This window comes from Myotis daubentonii, chromosome 1, assembly GCF_963259705.1.
Source record: "Myotis daubentonii chromosome 1, mMyoDau2.1, whole genome shotgun sequence".
Classification (NCBI taxonomy): Eukaryota; Metazoa; Chordata; class Mammalia; order Chiroptera; family Vespertilionidae; genus Myotis; species Myotis daubentonii.
The window spans coordinates 104012511-104033179 of NC_081840.1; the positions used below are offsets into that span (position 1 = coordinate 104012511).

Here is a 20669-nt window from a genome sequence, read left to right on the forward strand (position 1 = left end):
GCTGGCCAGGCACCCCAGTGGGGACCTCTACCCTGAAGGGGGTTTGGGCAGCCTGAAAACAGCCCTTACTCCTCACCCAGGCTGGCCAGGTACCCCAGCAGGGACCCCTACCCTGAAGGGGCTGTGGCCAGCCTGAGAACAACCATCAGCCCCTCACCCAGGCTGGCCAAACCCCCATGGGATGAGGGTCCCCACTGGGGGGCTTGACCAGCCTGCAAACAGCCATCAGCCCCTCACCCAGGCTGGCCAGGCACCCCAGAGGGACCCTCACCCTGATCCAGGACACCCTTCAGGGCAAACCAGTCTGCCCCCACCTGTGCACCAGGCCTCTATTCTATATAATAAAAGGGTAATATGCAAATTGACCCTAACAGCAGAATGACTGGGAATCACTGGTCACTATGACACACACTGACCACCAGGGGGCAGATGCTTAATGCAGGAGCTGCCCCCTGGTGGTCAGTGCGCTCCCACAGGGGAAGCTCTGCTCAGCCACAAGCCAGGCTGATGGCTGCCAGCACAGCGGTGGTGGCGGGAGCCTCTCCCGCCTCCTCAGCAGCGCTAAGGATGTCCGACTGCAGCTTAGGTCTGCTCCCTGCTGGCAAGTGGACATCCCCCAAGGGCTGCCGGGCTGCCAGAGGGATGTCTGACTGCCAGCTTGGGTCCGATCCCCCAGGGAGCAGGCCTAAGCCAGCAGGTGGACATCCTCCGAGGGGTCCCAGACTGTAAGAGGGCATAGGCCGGGCTGAGGAACCCCGCCCCCTCCCCCTGCAAGTGCACAAATTTTTGTGCACCGGGCCTCTAGTATGAATAATAAAAGGGCAATACATATCTATCAATAATTAAGTGCTAATAGATTAAATGTTTCAATCAAAAAACATGTGAAGGCTGAATGGATAACAAAACAAGACCCTTACATATGTTGTCTAAAAAGACACAAACTGAAAGTAAATGGATGAAAAAAGTATTTCATGAAAATGGAAATAAATGAACAAAAGCTATGTGTAGCAATACTTACACTGGACAAAATAGACTTTAAAACAAAGGATATATATATATATATATACACACACACACACACACACACACACACACACAAAGAAGGATCAGCAATTACACTTCTGGGTATTTATGTGAAGAAATCCAAAACACTAAATGGAAGATACATATAATACATCCATCCATATGTTCATTGCAGCATTATTTATAATAGCCAAGATATGGACGCAACCTAGGTGTCAATCAATAGATAAATGGAAAAAGAAATGGTGCATATATACATATATACAATGGAATATGATTCAGCCACACACAAAAAATAAATCTTGCCATTTGCAACAACTTGGATGGACCTAGAACATATTGTGCTGAGGGGAAAAATAAGTCAGACAGAGAGAAAGACACATGCCAGATGATTTCACTTATATGTGGAATCTAAAAAGCAAAATAAATGAACAAACAGAACAGAAACATGCTCATAGGTACAGAGAACATTTTGATGGTTGGCAGAGATGGGGGGCACATTTAGGGGGATGGCTGAAAAAGGTGAAGGAATCAGATTAAGAAGTACAAATTGGTAGTTACAGAATAGTCATGGGGATGTAAATTACAGAATAGAGAATATAGTCAATAATGTTGTAATAACTATGTATGGTGTCAGATGGGTACTAGAGTTATCAAGGTGATAAATTAGTTATATAATGTCTAATCACTGGGTTGTACACTCAAAACTAATATAATATTGTACACACAAAACTAATATAATATTGTATGTTAACTATAATAAAAATTTTTTTAAAATTATTTAAAGTAAAAAAAATATCCACAGATTGCAAGGATAGAAAGATTTTCTTAGAATTCATATCAAAATGTAAACATTTGCATGATATAGTCTTTTTGTGATATGTGCAAGGCAAGGACTAAGGATTTCCCAACATATAAGAAAATATCTCATATATCTCCTCTGTTACCATAAATGTAAAAATGAGTCATGGGTGTATGCACTCATCTGTGTTGTGCATTTGTGAACATGTTGTGCATATGTGAGTGTTATATGTGGTGGAGAGAAGAGCAATTGGAAGAATATGAGGGGCATTTAGGTTTTATTTCTTTCCTCTGTTCAATAAGGTCATGGGTTAATTCTTCCGTGACATATTAACACACATCACAAGTGCTCTTTCACAGGAATATTGCCCCAACAAATTTTGTGTTTGAGTATTGGATGAGCATTTGAAGAGACCAGTAGAGATGAAAAGTATTTCTTGTAGGACATACCTCTGCATTGAAGTCGAATGCCCTTGTAGCACCTGAACTCAAATTGTTATGCCTCTTATATATACAACAAGAAAAGGATATACCAGTGGTACAAAGTGGAAATAATTTATCATTCTCTCTTGACTGACATAATAGATATTAATTACCACCAATTTGCTACCTGTAAAAATGGCTCAACTTTAAAACATTGCCATCCCTGTCACAACTTAGATTCACTTCTCAGGGCATGTGGTGGTCTGGGATTATCTCAACCATCTGATTCCTAAGAAAACTAGAATTCAGTCCACAGTGGCCATTCATAGACAATTTTTTATTGACTTAATTCTTCAACGTAGTGTGCTGGTAAAGAGTACGGTGTCATACCCTGTTGTGATTCCCTCTCCCAATATTAGGAGAAGGTGACAATGTACTGCTTCTTATGTGCTGTATCAAGCTATTTATGGGTGCTGTCTCATTTAATCACACCTACTTCACTGGGTTGTCATAAGAACTGATACACAGCCCTATAGCTTGTGACTGGTGAATTATAAACACTGACAAATGTTGGTTCTCTTCCCTTAACCTTTAATTCTTACATTTCTCTGAGGTCAATGTAATCACCCCCAACCAATAGATGCAGAAACATGTCTTGAGTAAGAATACAGGCCAATACAGCCCTTTCCTCTCTGCCATTCACCTCCTACAAAGTGTGTTTCCTCTATAGAATCAGTCATGGTAACAGGGGAGGACTATATACTAGAAATGCTCAGCATATGGGGAGGGCGTAAGCAGAGAGGAGAGAGACAAAGGCAAAGACAGAGGTCGAAATAAGGAAAAGGAGCAGGAAGCAAAGTGCCAGTTGGAAAACTCAGTACAGATGTCTGTCCCTTTTGCCAAGAGCCTCATTCTCTATCAGCGTGAGTGTTGCTACTCTTCGCCTTTCGTCAACACTCTCCCATGGCTTCTGCTGTCAGGCACTTGGAGACACTGCCTTTCCTCCTTCCATCAACAGAAAAGGCTTTTTTTTTTTTTTTAGTGTACCATGTAATATCTCATTTATTCAGAATCTGACTACCTTTCTTTTTTTGCTCCCATAATTTCTGCTCTATATATTGCCCTCATGTGTATTTCTGCCCATTCCTCCCATTCTTGTTTCTACTTACTTAAGTATGTTCAGTTCACTATTATCCAAACTAAATATATGATGGTATCAGATGAGTCATATTGGGAAATCTGACACTCATTATTATTATTCCTCTCCCCATGCTTTTATTTTCTATATTCCCACAACTTTGCCAATATATATTTTAAAACATCTCTAATAAACTCATGACAGAATTTGAAGTCCTGCTATCTAGTCCCATTCTTCTGGATGCTGTGGATGTCAATACCTCCCTAAGCAGCCTTCCATCTTCCATACTGCCTTAGCCTGATCCCTGATGGCAATACCTTTTAGCCCAAAGTAGCACCATTATTTTGTTTTCTCCTTTTTTTTCCCAACTTTATCTCCATCACTCCGAAGTCAGAATACTCTAATATAATAGGCTGTGACAGCTACTGAGAGAGATATTCAGAAAAGGGCCTCTCTTAGGGAAATAACTTCCAATGTGTAACCATAAAACATTACAAATATAAGGAGAGAAGACCAAAACATGTTTTGTTAGTCTTTTAGCCTCTCATGGGGTACAGAATGATGGGAAGGTTGATGGGAGACTTTGGATGGGGTGCAAGATGATGCTGCGGGGGGACTAGGAGTTAGGCTGCAGCAGTGGGATGAGAGGATAATGGATGGATCCCAGTTCATTGTAAGATTGTAAGATGCCTGGATATAACCATTTAGCTAATGGGAGGGGGTGTGTATTAAGAAATGATGTTAATAAATCAGGAGTGTGACCTCATTTGAAACCATCCTATTGAGAATGGATTGGAAAAAGGAGAAAGCTGTGGAAAAAAAAAACAAACAAACAAACAAACAAAAAAAAACAGCTAGGAAGCGCTTGCAAGAGTCCAGAAAAGATTAAAAAAAAAAATACTCACCTGAGGATGTTTTTATTGATTTTTGAGAGAGAGAGAGAGAGAGAGAGAGAGAGAGAGAGAGAGAGAGAGAGAGAGAGAGAACAGAGAGATGTAAGAGTTATGTTGCCTCCCATATGCACCCTGACTAGGAATAGAACCCCCAACATAGGTTTGGTATACAGGACATACTTTAAGCAACTGAGCTACCCAGTCAGGGCCAGGAAAGAGATGTTTTAACTTCATCAACACTTCCACCAACGCTCAGGCTCATAAGAATAATCAAGACATGCTTCATGAAAGCTCCTTAATCTCGAACATCTTTCTTATCCTATTCCACTCTTAAAATCATCTTAATGAACTTCAAACTTCACTGGCTTTTCTTTGTTGTTCATACTACCTCAGGTCTTCACAAACTCCTTGAGTCTTCTCTCCAATGAAACCAACCTTTATTTCATCCTCACTCCCTACATCTCACTCAGTCCTAGAAACCCTATTGGCCTAACTTGATTCAGTCACAAGTTTACTGAGGATTGCAAGTGTATGGCTTTCTATGTCATTCAGTTGTGTGGGGGATGTAAAGAGAGAGGCCCTCAAAATGTTTACCATCTGGTAGCAGAGATCGGATGTTACTAAGTAACAGGGATGAGGGGCAAACACGCGCCCAGGATGGCAGGTGAGGCAGTCAATGCTGCTTCCATTTTATAACTATTTCATTTGATGACAAAACAAAAACCAAAAAAAAACCACACCTGACTTTTATTCTGTTACACATTTTTCAACTATTCTGATTTTTTTTAACAGGGTAACTTTTCATGCTAATTTTTATATGTGGACTCTTTTGATTAAGTAGAGTACCTTAATTTATAGCTCTTCAGGGTCCACATATTGGGAGCAGGTGGATGTTTGTGGTTTCAGAGAACTGTCCTGAAGTCACTGTCATTATTAATCTGGCTATACAATGCAATTCTTATGAAAGAATTCAGTACTTCTTCCTTTCACATCATCAATGACAAGGTAAACAGACCTCAAAGGCCTTACAGTTTCAAGCACTCTTCTGTGACTGTTCTGTGCACAGAGTAGAGAACAACAGCCATGGGTCTCCCATTGGCCCTTTTTTCTGGTTGCCACCACTTCTATGTAAATAGGGGAAAGCATGGTTGTTTATATTGAACTTGTCGTATAAGGAATGCCTGAACGTATCATATAGAAAGGGAACTTTAACAACTCTTTCTCAGGAGAAGTCTAACATCATAAAGTGACAATTTGAAGACAAAAACTTTACTAGAGGGAAAAGGGGATGGGGGAAGGTAGAAGAGGGTATAGGGGGGATAAATGGTGATAGAAAGAGACTTGTCTAGGGGTGGTGAACACACAATACACTATACAGATGATGTATTATAGAATTGTATACTGAAACCCATATAATTTTATTAACCAGTGTCACCCCAATAAATTCAATAAAAAGTAAAGAATAAAAATAAAAAATAAAAAACTTTACAAAGTCAGGACTTTTTAGTAAAGGAAGACTATGAAATGAGTTTTCAGCACTTCAGAGAGTAGACCACTTGAAAAGCTTAAAATGATTAGGTCTTGTTTCCTTTAGAATCAGACCTAGTCAGGAAGTTAACATGCTAGCTTTGCTAACAGATGTCATATTAGCATTAATTGTAATGGCCCATTTTACTTATTAGGTCTCTCTTGTCTATTTGTGTTCCAGGCACCTGGTATAAATTCTTAAAAAAAAATCAATTAAAATCTCATTAAAAGATAAAACCTAAAACTATGCCAATAAATTCTAAATACACTTTGAATACATTCATTTTGCATCACTTTTAGGAAATAGAATAGTGTGAATGTTGCAAAGCCTTATTGAGGATGGTATCAATCTCAGCAGGTCAATCTGGAAAATATGATTAAATGAATAAAATGTGCTCAGACTTGCCAAATTTCCAGGTCTGGTTTCCATCAGTACTATATTTAAGGGATTTTCTAAGTTTTATAAGAAGCTCTGTTTCTACCTGCACTAAAGGAATGTATCTCTAAGATAAATGTGTATTGAAAAATACATAAAATGTCATGATAGGCAAGCTGAAATGTCACTTTCAAAAATTTATCCTTTTATCCATAGCACATTTGTCTCATCAGAAAACATGGAATTTACTCTGTGAACATTTTTTATAGGAATAAAAGGAGTTACATTTTAAGCATGAAACTTAACAACTTGTGTGAACAGACCTAAATAGTGGATGCACCAAGAATTTTTTAGGAGTTCCAACTCGATGGATTATAATACTGCCTTTCTGATAGTCTCTACAGAAGTATATCAATACAGGCTCAACTTCCATCCTTTCTGTCAAGTGTGAAGCAAGGTAAATAGTAAAAACTGTCTAAGGAAAGGCATATTTTATTTAACCAAAAATAAATAAACAAGTTATATTCACAATTAAATGAGCGTTTAGTAAAGAATAAGAATGTACACATGTGTGTATACAGGGGTGGTGGAGAGATACATATTTAAAATAATACCTGAATTACCTGTTTCCAAAAACACATAATAATTATCATTGGGTGGTGACATTTGTTTTTCTCATTGTGCTTTCCTGTATTCCCCATGGTTTTTGCATTAAAGATGTAGTATTTTGCATTTAGTAAAATAGTGGTCTCTAAGAACATATGAGTGGGGATTAGCACAATAAAGATGGCAGTTGACTGAATCTATTCAATCGGTCTCAGAAGAAAAGAAATCAAAATATCCAAATCAAATGGCTGACATTATTTAGTCTAAGGTGGCTCTGCAATATTCATGATGTCCTGACACCCAGTTCAGTATCTTTATGCAAATACTTAAGAAACAGGCATGAAAGTGAGGAAGTGGGTTATACTGTTTTAACAATAAGCATTCATAATGTTATTTGTATTTCTGCTTGCAGAGAGTAATAGTGGATGATCTCTTTTATAAATGGAACACTGTCAAATTTATAAGCAACATTTTAGACAGCAAATATGTTGGTTGGATTTTAGTAGTTTTAAACACTGTGAGCAGCTTAGCCTTATCTCCCAGTGCCACTGCCTTCCTGGAGTAATTGATGCTAGAGTCTCTCCACATAAACCAGGCCACTGTTACTGCACACAGCAACCCGACTGCTGGCACAGACAGGAAGCTGCACTGAACCCGGATCAATAGACACGTCAACAGGAAGCTGCTTAATCTAATTCAGCCTATCTCATCTCGGGAACACAGTTTGCAATTTTGCTGTTGTGTCCCCCCCGCCCCACCGACAGGAAATAGTTTGGGAAGTTTAATCTTAAGAAGTTTGAGTGGTAGGCTTATCCTTCAGACTTTTGAATGTTTATTCAGCAGAAGAGCTGTTTAAATGTTTTATAAATGGCAGTAATGTAAACAAGGCCTGTTTAACTTCCCTCATATATGAAAACTACAATGGTGATTTCCTTAACTATGGTCATAGAGATTAACACTACAGCCATTTACACTTTAGAAGAAATTGTTTTGATACACATGTTTTGAGCACTGTTATCTTTAAATGGGGGATAGCCACCCCCATGCAATGGCATCCTTCTGGAAAAAAAAAAAAAAGAACAGAAACTATTCATTTCAAATATATTTGATTCTTGTTTAACTATATTTTGAACAAATGGCTTCTTTATTTGTGAGACCTTAAATGAGTACCCATCAAGACATCATTCTTCTTCCTCAGACCAGTGTGGGTGATACGAATTAGTGGGCTGGAGGAAAGGTAACTATTTCTAGCCCAGAAGATTAGAGACTAAAATCCATGAATTCTGGCGCTGCCTGAGACATCACCTTCAGGCAGGGTAAGTTGCCTCACTGCCAGCCTGTCCCTGAGCCCTTGCTTACTTCTCTCCAGGAAGGCAGAACCAGATACTGTCCTTACTTGGAAGATAGGACCTAATACCACCCACAGTACTGATGCTAGTTGTCCTTTAATTATGAAAAAGGAAGGTCACAGATCCTTCTCCATTTGTAAAAGTCTCCATACATTTGTAAGCCTTTGGAAAGGACAATTCATTATCATTCATTCTTAAAAGGACCTTTAACAGAGGTGTAACAAGTGATTTAATCCCACTTTATGGGTGGAGAGGGCAGAGGAGGCAGATGAAGGCAGAGGGCCTGGAGGACATGGAGGGAGGAAGGCATGGAGGAGTAGGATGCAGAAGGACACAGAGGAAGGAGAGGGGCAAAAATGGATTTGTTCTGTAATCAGTGGCACGAGAATGACAGAACATAAGGGTATTTTAAGATCAGGTCTGCTTTTGGAAATTAAATTAGATCTCCTCTACTTAACTGAAACTAGCCCAGCATTTTCTAAAGCAAGAGAGCGAGAAAAATGTGCCAAATATAGGCAAAAAAGGAAGCTCACAGAAGAACCAAAGCATCCAAGAAATTTCCAACCAAAAGACCTAAGAGCCCAGCTGGAAGAACTGGAGTCAGTGCTGGTGCCCAGTGGCAAGAGCACCAAGAAACAACTGTTAGGGACCTACTTTGACTCAACAGCACTGCACTGAGGGCCTGCAGTGTGCGAACAGAAGACAGAAAACAGAGGGGACCTGTGAACAATCTATTTCCCAAATCATAGTCCTCAGATGCCTCATTCGGAGCTTACGCTAACACACAAGGCTATGCCTTCCCTGAACACATCCTAGCCCACTGGTGATAGAATGACTGTTAAATCATGGACACTAATACTAAAGAGTTTTGCCTGAATTTCAATATTTTAAGATGGATATTTATCAAAATTTCACATGTTTAACATCACTTTTATTAATCTTAAAAGAATATGGTGGCAAGCTAGGATTAACAATGACAAATTTTCTTACAGGAAGAACTCAGAATAACAACAAAAACCCCTTATATTAGAGATATCAATAGAAAAAATATAAAAAAGAAATGGTTATTTTCAATGGAGACCATCACAACCTGAGGTGGTTCTTTACCTACTCAGGAATACAAGCATGACAAAGTTCATGAAGTATGTTGAAAACGACAGAAAAGACAGAAACTAATATCACTCTGTGTGTGTGGCACTGTACACACCTGACAGGAAAGTTCTGTTCTTATTCCTAACAGACAAGGAAACGGTGTCAGAGTTCGGAGAGTTTGCTCAAGGCCATGTGACTGGTGAGTGGCAGAGCCATGACTGATCCTGAAGTCTTTCTCACAATCCCTCAGGCTTTCCTCGCACAGCTGCCCAGGCTGCACAGTGCACACACGGGCCATGACTGCGTGGGCACTGCTGCAACAATGTCAAACTAATTGTGATGACAATTTTATGGCAAGTGACAGTAAGTGTCCCATGTTACTAAAATGCCACAGAGAGAGAAAACAATGAGACTGGAGAAAGGGGTACCTTTTCTAACTGGTGAAAAAGTGCTATATTGGCTACTGGCGGTTCTGACTACAGGTGCATCCCATTCAGAAGGTGAAAGAACAGAACTGGCCCAGGGAACCCAGGGTGAAGCTGTGGCTGCCACCCGATTCTCAGTCCAGTTCAGGTTGTCAGAGTGTACACTCCCGAGTCCACCCACTAACACTGAGTAAGCAGTTCAGACACTGCGGGAGGAAACTGCGGGCATGGGCCAACAGTACTCTGGTATTCAGAGGCCAGGAGAAGGAGGAAGAGCCCATTTTCAATGTTCACCTTAAAAATCAAAATCCATTGATGCCTTGGGAATTATGAGTTCCCCTCCTCAATTGGGTCTGCCAATTTAAATTATTAAAATCAAAATGAGATCAAGTAATCTTCCTTCTGGATTTCTAGATAACCATCGCGTCTCTTGCTTTTCAAGATTATTCCCTCCCAGCTGCAGGAAGGGCCCAACAGGAGGAAGTGTTGCTCAATACTTCCTGAGAAACTGAGCAACAAATACAGAAGGTCCTCAAATAACACCACTCAGATCAACACTGATGAGATGCCCTAGGGGAACTTCACTCTCATTTCTATCAATTAGCTTGCAGTAAAACTGGCTTCCTTATATGTATGTTGTTTTGCTTTGAGTCACAGAACCCATTGACAACATTAAGCAAGGACTTACTACACTGACAAACCCCAATAACAGAAATAAAATAAAAATTCTAGAAAAAACTGGTTCCATTTATTATGGTACATATTCTTAATTAAAGACAAGGAAGATTCCCAAAGAAATGTTCCATTACCACTTTCACCTTAGCTGGAATATGTACCCCCCGCCCCCCACTCCTCTGCCAATCATGAAACAAAGCCTTTATGCACCTGGTGATTTTCTATGCAATGGTGTAGTATAATGCTCAACAGGGATTGTTTTAATAGGGTTGGTAATGAAATCTGGGTGATAAACCTCTCTGTTAATTTAGCCATCCTTCTGAGATGTTAAAATTCCACTTTGCAAGTGTTTTAAAGTTCCTCACCAAGCATGGCCCCAGCATGCCCCCTAGTTTTGACATTAGGTTTTAAATATCACCTGTAAGTCTTGTCCCCACCAAAATCACCTCTATGTTCTCCTTGCCTCTATGCCAGCATAAGTTTTTCTGATTTTCTCAGAACTAAAACATTATTAAACTAATAATTTGACACCATAATAATCCATAAATTTTGAAAACAAGCCTCTACAACATTTAAACTTTAAGATCTTTCCCATCAAAGGCAGAGCAACCTCAAAGAAGCAGAATGGAAGCCAGTGCTGCTGACCTCTATGTGAAGGGACACATCAGGCCCCACAAGCAGACTTAAAGAAATCACTTGCAAATTAAAAGAAACATTTTTATGATTCACTGCAGTAGCTTGCTTTTGGGGATGATACAAGGTTAAAACTGAACAGTAAACCTTTTAAGGTTATTGAAACTAAATTATTAACACTGTATTTCACCTTCCCTGTGTCCTCTGTGTGGCATTCTCCCTGATTACTCATTGCAACTCCACTCCTACAAGTTGTAAATCAAATGAAAAATCTTTAAAGCACAAAACAGCTTATTAAAATGTTAAACCACAGGGGAACTACAGAGATGATGGGGAGTGACACACTGCTTTTTAAAAAATATGAGGTTTCTGATAGCTTTTGAAAAAATATGTTGAGAGAATTGTGCAATTTCATTTCCAGAAGTAAGCAAAAGGGACAGTCCCACTTTTGAAATCCATTTGCAACCTTCAAAATAATGAGTACTTTCCTCCAATTGAATGGCACCTTCCACCTCCTAGTGTGCATTTTACCCATACAGTTTTATGCTCAAACATGAACTACTTCAGAGAGGACTGATGACTCTTGGCAGAAATGGAGTTTCCTTTAGCCCTCTGATCAGGGAATGATTGACAAAGCTCTGGAATCAGAACCTGGGGGCCTGTAATGTGGCTGAGGAACGCCAAAATCCACCCTTCCTACTTGGGGCCTCAATCTCATCAGCTATAAAATGGGCTGACGATAGCTTCTTCTTAGGTCACAGCTGTGAATATTCTTTGCCCCTCCCAGCACATATTCAATGAAATATTCATTATGTAATTAATGTTTTATACATTTGATAAAATTATAGTTATTTGGTTCACAAAACAGTTTGAATTAGTTAAATGTATTCTGATGGATAGAGCAAAGCCAACTGCACCTCTTGCTGCATTAGTTCTGGGTTACCAGGAAGACGAAAGAGGGTGGGAGCAGGATGTAAAGTGGTGAGACTGAAGGGGCTCCCCAAAGTCGTGTGGTCTCCAGTATCTTCCCTTCCTGCAATGCTGTGCAAAGTATCTCCCATGAGCAAGGCCAGCTTCACAGATGCGACCTGGGCAATCAGTCACATAGGCACCCATATACAGAGGCCTCTACTGTCGCCGTCTTGAAATCTAATTTATCCAGGAGTCAATGACGTCTGACAGGACAATGGAGGTGGTGTGAGGAGAGGAGGTCCTGGCACTGTCCCTGCGCACCCTGCTCCTAGTCCTCCATCAGCATTGTCCAGCCTTGATGCCCATAGCACAGGGTTCAGGAGGGCCCACTCCATGTGCGGGTGCAGCGGAGCTGCTGACAGCCCCAGAGGCCACTCTTTCCATTCTAACCAGAACTAGCTTTGAAAGCAGAAAGAGGGCAATGGCGTTCCAAGAAATAGGAATGACCAAGGAGCCCTGTGGTACTCTTTTTTATTCATGTCAATTCTCATAAATAGTCCAACACACAATGTCAAGGATGGAATAGAAGCAAAGGGAAAGATAGGACTACACCAAGTTCCTTCTCTTTTGAGTCCTTACTCATTGGAAAGACAAAAGTAGAGAATGTTGGTAGAAACTGCAACTATCAAGAGATGAAATAAAAACAGTAGAGCTAATTCTGTACAGTTTTCACTACTCTACTGACAATGCAACACATACGGATATATGAGCTGCTACGAATTATGAATGAGTTAAATACTCTTATATTTGAATTTCAAACTGGCATTGATCACAACAATGTGAATGTACTTAGCACTACTGAGCTTAAAAATGGTTAAGATGAGCTGAAACCGGTTTAGCTCAGTGGATGGAGCATCGGCCTGTGGACTGAAGGGTCCCGGGTTTGATTCCGGTCAAGGGTATGTGCCTGGGTTGTGGGCACATCCCCAGTTGGGGATGTGCAGGAGGCAGCTGATCGATGTTTCTCTCTCATTGATGTTTCTAGCTCTCTGTCTCTCTCCCTTCCTCTCTGTAAAAAATCAATAAAAATAAAATGGTTAAGATGGGAAATTTTATGTAGTTTTTACCACAATAAAAGACTGGCATTGCATAATCTAAAGATGAACAGTAAAATTCATGTTAATAATTTAAAGTTTCAATGTTTATTTACTTAAAACAACATTAAAAGGAAATGAAAAACATCATGACAGATGAGAAAAGAGACCACAGAAGAAAAAAAAACAAGCTTTTCATTTTTGTACCTTTAATGGCACTTTTCTTGCATTTTGCACAAGAGCCAGCATCTCCACTTTGTACCTGGCCAAGTCTCTGTCCTTGGTGTGACCTAAGAAAACCTGAGGCTTGTCCAAGGAGGACTAGGAGCTGGCCTTCTCGCAGAAAGCAGCATGAATAACAGGGATCCTAGGGACCAATGACATGAAGCTCCAAATGGGAAGACACTTTAAAGATTTAGGAACCCTCCATATACCCTACTGCTTTTGCAATAAATGTGCTAACAGAAGCAACACCCACAGCAGCAGCTTCCTGGCAGCACCAGCCTGACAACACACAGAGAGGCAGAGATCCATCTGGAGGTGGTGAAGGGAGACAATGGGCTTCTCGGCCCGCATTTCAGCTCGGCCACACCAGCAAGGTCTTTACTGCCTTCCACCTTCAAAGGGGGCTTTTCTACTCTAGCAGCACCTCAATCTCCTGGTCTAAAGCCTCAGCTTCACTGCTCCTTTTGGACCCCACGTCACAGCGGGATAAATGCCAGAAAGGAAAACAAAAACCCCAAGCCTCTCAGATATTTGTTGGTGCTGTCATTTAGGATGTGCTTTGTCTACTCCCATCCTCTCCAGGCCTGGGGGCCTCGCTCTCACTGATACCTTCTGCTATCTGGCTGCTTCTTTGCGGGTTGACCATGTGCCTGCATTAGGCCTTTCCATAAATCACCTCATTTGGAACTCATGACCATCTTCTGTGGTGTACACCATGTTTTAAATGAGAAGCAGGTTCTGAGAGGTCAGTAGTACATGTGGCCTTGCAGATGAAGCAAGGGCAGAGTGGGGAATACACCTGCATCTGCAGACCACACGTGCCGGTCCTGTCACAACACTCCTGGGCACGAGGAAACAACCAGGCACACCGCAATACAGGACAGCCTAGGAGACAAATGGCCTGCACTCTGCACAATGGCACCGTCAAGAAAGATATGCAAAGGGGATGAGGGGAGAGAGAGAATGTTCCAGATGAGAAGAAGCTAAAAAAGACATTGCAACCAAATGCAGTACATAAAACTCATTTGGATCGTGGATCAAAAACAAACTATACCAATAGGGAAATTGACTATGGATTATACATTAGATACCACTGAATCAATTTTAACTTATTAGGACTGAGTATTTTTTAAAATTAAATTGATTGGGGTGACATTGGTTAATAGGATCATATAGGTTTCAGGTGTGGGTTTCTACATTGCAAAATCTGTGTATTGCACTGTATGCTCACCACCCAGCCAAATCATCTGTCACCATATATTAGGAAGGGCTGAGTATTTATTTAAAAATGGACTAAGAGACAAAGACAAACTTTAAGAGACAGCTTACCTCTTTGAGGAGGGAAGGTGGATGGAATGGGAGATAAATTTGACCACATCTGTAATATGTGATTTCTTTAATAAGAAATCTAAAGCATAAAAAACAAACAAACAAAAAAACCCCACAAAGCAAGGACACTATTTAAGGCACAGAATGCTATGAAGAGATCATATAGACTTAACATAAAATTCATGTCAGCATAGAAATAGTTTAAAACTTTAGTAACGACAGCCATTTATTAAGAACTTATGTGTGAGGCTTAGAGCTACACACCATCTATATATTCCTTAGTTAACCTTTATAATCTCTTTGTGAGATAGGTATGAACACCATTTTTAACGAACAGGAAACTGGGGCTCAGAGAGGCCATGTAATATGTCAGGGACACACAGCCCAAGATTCCAACCCAGGTTTTTATAATTCCAAGTCCCAGCCTAATTATTATCCTAAACTCTATGCTTTAAACTGGATGAGTGGTAAGGAAATAAAAGTGGATATTAAGTGCTTGTTGTTAAACCTTGAGAATATATTTGATCCCTACAGTTTGATATGGTGCAACTCCTGCTCAGGTCAGCCTCAGGAGGAACAAGTCTCATTCTGAGAGCCTATGCCAAATCCTGATCATTACTGTCTCAAAACAATGAACCTTAAGAGATTGACTTAAAAGCTTTCCATAAGACATAGTTAAGAAGATCAATATCCAAATAGATCACTCATTGAATCCTGCTTAAGTTGACAATATGGAAAGATTATTTCTCAGTCAGATTTGGGAAAATCTCACAAGATTTTACAGAGGCACATAGGGGAATTGGGGCAATGTTTCTGTCTCTTTCGTTAATGCTCTAAACTTATTGAACCATGCCCTGCCTTGGGGGAAGGGCCAGATCTCACTCAAGTAAGTGTTTATGCAGGGCACGGGGCAAAAAGCTTAGTACATACTAAATCCTCAATAAATAGGTATGGAAAAAATAAGCTGAACTTTCTCTCATCTGATTATAAAGAAATACTATAAACAAATCTTTGTTGGTACGAGTTTAAAATAAATCCCAAGGTACTGGTTGTTGTCTCACCTTGTGGACTAAGACAATGGTGTCTCAAAGCCACAGCAGGAAGTGTGATGAGAAAGAAAAGGGCATGTCTTTGTGATCAACAGGGACAAAAAAAATTCCTGAGCAGAACAGAGCACAGAAAGACTGCAAGTAAATCATAGAGAGAGAACTGTGTGCATGTCTGCTGTCATCCGAGGGCTTCCAGGTTTCCTTAGCTGTGCTATTTCATTAGGACTGTGGCAGCTATCCATCCCCATGTTCAAGTCCCATCAAATCACTATCTCTTTTCATATGCCTCTCTCAGAAAGCTACCAAGCAGCTCTGCAGAAATCTGGGTACTGTCAGCTAGAAAGATTAATTCCTTTTCCTGAATAAGCTGGTTCCCTGGACTATTGTCATTGTTGCTGTTGTTTCTAATGCTAGCCTGTTTTACATTTTGAAAGAGAGAGAGAGAGAGAGAGAGAGAAAGGGATTTTCAAGGATCATAGAGGTTGAAATTTACCAAAATTAAACCAGAAATATTTTGGGTCCAAATATGTTTCAAACACTGAAAATACAGAGATGAAGAAGCTCATATTCTGACAAGAAAGACAGACATAAACATATCATGACAATACAGGCTCTTACATTCAACAGTAGTATAAAGAGATAGGAAAGGAGTAAGTTCTATCAGAATGGAGAAGAGAGGACATGGAAAACATTGAGAACTTAAATATCCAAGATGGGTTATGAAGGATGAATGGAATGTTGTCAGGCAGACTCTTGTCTATCTTTTATGTAATTATTGGTTAGGATATCCACATTCAAACAAAATAACTTCAGTTCCTTACACACACACACACACACACACACACACACACACACACACACACACAATGAATCAAAGACCTAAACAAAGAGCTAAAAATAAAACTTCTAGAAGAAAACATGAGAAAATATACATGGCCTTGGGTTAGGGAAAGAATTCTTAGATATGACACCAAAAGCATGATCAAGAAAAAAAAAATTGATCAATTGGAATAATTAAAATTAAGAACTTTTGATCTTCAAAACACATCATTAAGAAAACTGACAAGCTGGATTGTGAGAAATATTGGTGTATCATATATCTGTTAAAGCAGTGGCAGGCAAACTGCGGCTCTTTGGCTCCTTGAGTGTGGCTCTTCCACAAAATACCACGTGTGGGCACGCACGTACAGTGCGATTGAAACTTCGTGGCCCATGCGCAGAAGTCGGTATTTTGTGGAAGAGCCACACTCAAGGGGCCAAAGAGCCACATGTGGCTCGCGAGCCACAGTTTGCAGACCACTGTATTAAAGTATTTATATCCAGAATACGCAAAGGACTTTTATAACTCCCTAATAACAAGATAACCATCTTATCAAACTATAGGCAAAATGTATGAATAGTTTACCAAAAAGATATGCAGATGGCTAAATACATGAAAATTTGTTCAACATCATTAGTCATTAGGGAAATACAAATTAAAATAATAAGATACTACTTTACACCCAAAAGGATGGCTATAATAAAAAAGACCATAACAAGTTTTGGTGAGGATGTGAATAAAATAAAAAAAACCTCTCATATTGCTGGTAAAAATATAAAATTGTACAGCCACTCTGAAAAACTGTGGCAATTTCTTGAAACATTAAATATACAGTGAGTGTATGACCCAGCAATCCCACTCCTGGGTATCTGTCTAAAAGAAATGAAACATGTCCACACAAAATCTTGTATGTAAAAGTTCTTAGCATTATTCATAATAGCTCCACACTGTAAAAATCTAAATATCCATCTACTGGTGACTGAACAAACAAAATAGAGTGTATCTACACAGTGGAATACTATGAAGGAATAAAAATAAGCTATTAATATATGCTATAACATGGATGAACCGAAAAACATTAAGTTAAAGAAACTAAATGCAAAATATCATGTATTATAGTTCAAGTTATATGAAATGTCCAGAAAAGGCAAACATATAAAGACAGAAAGCAGATAAGTAGTTGTCTGAGGTTGGGGCTGAGCACAGAGAATAACTGCCAATAGGCATAAGGGATCTTTTGAAGAAGATGAAAATTATCTAAAACTGGATTGTAGTTGTACAATGCTATAAATAAACTAAAAGTAATTCAATTATACACTTAAAACAAGTGAATTTTATGGCATATAAATTATATCTCAAACTGTTAAAATTATTGGTTAGGATAAAAATAGGAGGGAAAGATAAGAATTTTTAGGCAGCATGGTAGCTGAATTAGTCTAGTGCATGATAAAATTTTTGAAACAAATGCATAAAGAATGAACATCATGCCGCCAACATATGCTGATAAATATCTTCAATTGTGCAGAACTCTTTTCACATGTACTTTTGTGCTTGAAGAGTAACAGAGTTATTTGGAATTCTCTCTCCTTCCTGCTTTTCATTTCTATAGTCACCTTATCTTGCCTGTGACTGCTTTCTTGCTCTTTATATCTAAACTAGAGGCCCGGTGTATGAATTCCTGGTCGAACTCCTGGTCGAGGGGACAATTTGCATATTAGCCTTTTATTAAAGAGGACTAGAGGCCCAGTGCACAAAATTCATGCACTGGGGGAGGGGGTGTCCCTCAGCCCAGCCTGCACCCTCTCCAATCTGGGACCCCTTGGGGGATGTCCGACTGCTAGCTCCCAACCGCTCGCCCGCCTGCCTGCTTGTCTGATTGACACTAACCACTTCTGCCTGCAGCCTGGTCACCCCCTAACCACTCCCCTGCTGGCCTGATTGACGCCTAACTGTTCCCCTGCCAGCCCGGTAGCTCCCAACTGCCCTCCCCTGCTGACCAGCTTGTGGTGGCCATCGTGTGACCACATGGGGGTGGCCATCTTGTGTGGGGGCATGACAGTCAATTTGCCTATTACCTCTTTATTAAAGAGGATTACTCAAGTCCCCTGGTCCCTGTTTCTTATGAAACAGAAGAGATGAAGTGTTTCCTGGTAATTCTCCTCAGCCTCAAAACCTCCAGTAACCAGCTCTTCTGTATCATTTGGTCTAAAGCTGCATCCCCCCCAAACAGCTACTCCATTTCACTAACACACCTGGCAAGTGGGCTCTCAAGCTCAGCTTCTCAGCATCAGCCACAGGACTCTCTCTACATGGACCACCCCTCCTAGTTTCCAGAGCACCTATGTCTGTTTCTCCAAATGTGGCTTAACTCTCTTCTTTCAGAACATATCTCACAACTATTAAGCCGAAAAAGCCTCTTTAATTTTGCTCTTATTCATATGTCCCATTGTCATTATTTTCTAGTTGGGGTGTGTGTGTGTGTGTGTGTGTGTGTGTGTGTGTGTGTGTGTGTGTCTACAACCAGATTAAAAACTAAAGATCATAAACAATGCCCTGCATATAATGCATTTTTGTTATTTGGAAATAAATGAACAAATGACCAAAGGAATGAATAAATGAACTGCTGATGCAACAAGAAACATTTCTTTCTTTTTAAATGATTAATCCAATTTGTCTGTTTAAATACTTTTAGTTACATAAGAAAAGTCTTCAGTGCAAACTATTCATCTACTAGTCCTTTCTTATGTGGCTCTAATGTTAACTATTTACATTTGGGTAATTTGAAAACAACATAGCTTTAGTTCATATTTATGCCTTTGGTCAGCTATGAGGTGAGACAGAAAACTCATATACATTAATGTCAAATATGAATAACTTTTCCTTGCTCAGCTCAGGGTAGGCCCTGAGCTGATGAAACAACTTGGCCTTTTGGCTCTATTTAATACATTGCGCAACCACAAATCAAAGACTGCAACCAGTAAAGAAATACATACAATAGAACATAAACAAACCCAAACACAGAAACCAGGAAAGCCTCAAGCTGTCAATTTCCAGACCAAAGAAAAATACAGCAGGCACTGCCCAGCCCATTCCACAGCCCCAGCTGGCCTTGAAGTGCTGCACACCCATCCGTTCTTGCCCACTCCTTCCACCCCATGCTGCTATCTGAAGACAGGTTTCCTTCTAAATTCATGTTGGTAAGGCTAAGCATTCTGTCACATTTATCACATTCTGTTTACATTGATCAAAAAGCAATAGTAAAACAACATTTCAATATAGCCAATATCTAGATGTTGGTTTAGGGAAGAAACAGACTGGAAGCTTTCCATGCCTAGCAAATCCCTCTAAACACTTAGAGAACTGGAATGGCTCTATCAATTCCAAGTGATGCATCTTTCAGTCAACTTAATACTGGGGATGTCTTGCTCCAGTTTGGCCTTTTATAATGCAAACCAGTCACCTGGAACACAAGAACTCTTTCTCTATTCTCCTAAAAATGACAAGGTCAGAAAGGAAAGTGTACAAGCAATAACTTAAAAGAAAACACCAATTTCCCCTAGGGTTCCTTTCATTACTAAGTTACTCTAGCTGTCCCCAAAAGGCTCATCCAGCCACGAAAATCCAACAAGGCTTGTCCAATTAGATTAGATATCCACATATACACAAACAAACAACATTTCTTGAAATGAAATTATAAACTCCATGCTTATGGGGAAGTATACACTGAGTGGCAAGATTATTATGACCAGCCAGATTATTATGACCACCCATCAGTACTTCGTTGGGCCACCTTTTGCCTTCAATACTGCAGTGATTCTTCTTGACATTGACTCCACAAGATGTTGAAAGGTGATGCGAGGAATCTGACACCATGCCTGATGTCAGATAGCACTGTCCAGTTTTGTGAAATTTGATGGTTGTGGAACCAGCTGCCTGATGGCTCTTTTAACTTCGTCCCACAAATGCTCAATTGGATTGAGATCTGGTGATTGTGGGGGCCACCTAAGCAAGGTAAAGTCTCCCTCATGTTCTTGAAACCACTCCTGCACAATAGGAGCACCGTGGCATGGTACATTGTCTTGTTGGAAGAAGCCATCTCCATTGGGATACTCCATTAACATGATAGGATGAACTTTATCAGCAATGATACTTAGGTATGTTTTGTTATTCAGACGTTTATAATGACCTGGCCCTCTAGCAACTTCAGCACAAAATTATACCTAATTTGCCTACAAACATCAGGTGGTTAAAATAATCTGGCCACTCAGTGTATATATTA

The 20669-nt window shown here is 40.0% G+C and overlaps 1 protein-coding gene and 1 long non-coding RNA gene across 23 annotated transcripts in view; one reads left to right on the plus strand and one right to left on the minus strand.

The window, feature by feature from the left end:
- LOC132211217 (uncharacterized) overlaps positions 1–20669 on the plus strand; it is a 1824365-nt gene that overhangs the window by 1711081 nt on the left and 92615 nt on the right. The window lies entirely within an intron of this gene.
- Positions 1–20669, minus strand: part of PARD3 (par-3 family cell polarity regulator) — a 780879-nt gene that overhangs the window by 112192 nt on the left and 648018 nt on the right. For 12 of the 22 annotated variants that reach the window (XM_059655793.1, XM_059655831.1, XM_059655947.1 and 9 more), the window contains one exon: positions 7760–7846. The exons of the other annotated variants lie outside the window; for them this stretch is intronic. In XM_059655793.1, the coding sequence (XP_059511776.1) occupies positions 7760–7846 (87 nt within the window). The remainder of the gene's footprint in view (positions 1–7759; positions 7847–20669) is intronic. 22 annotated transcript variants of the gene reach the window in all.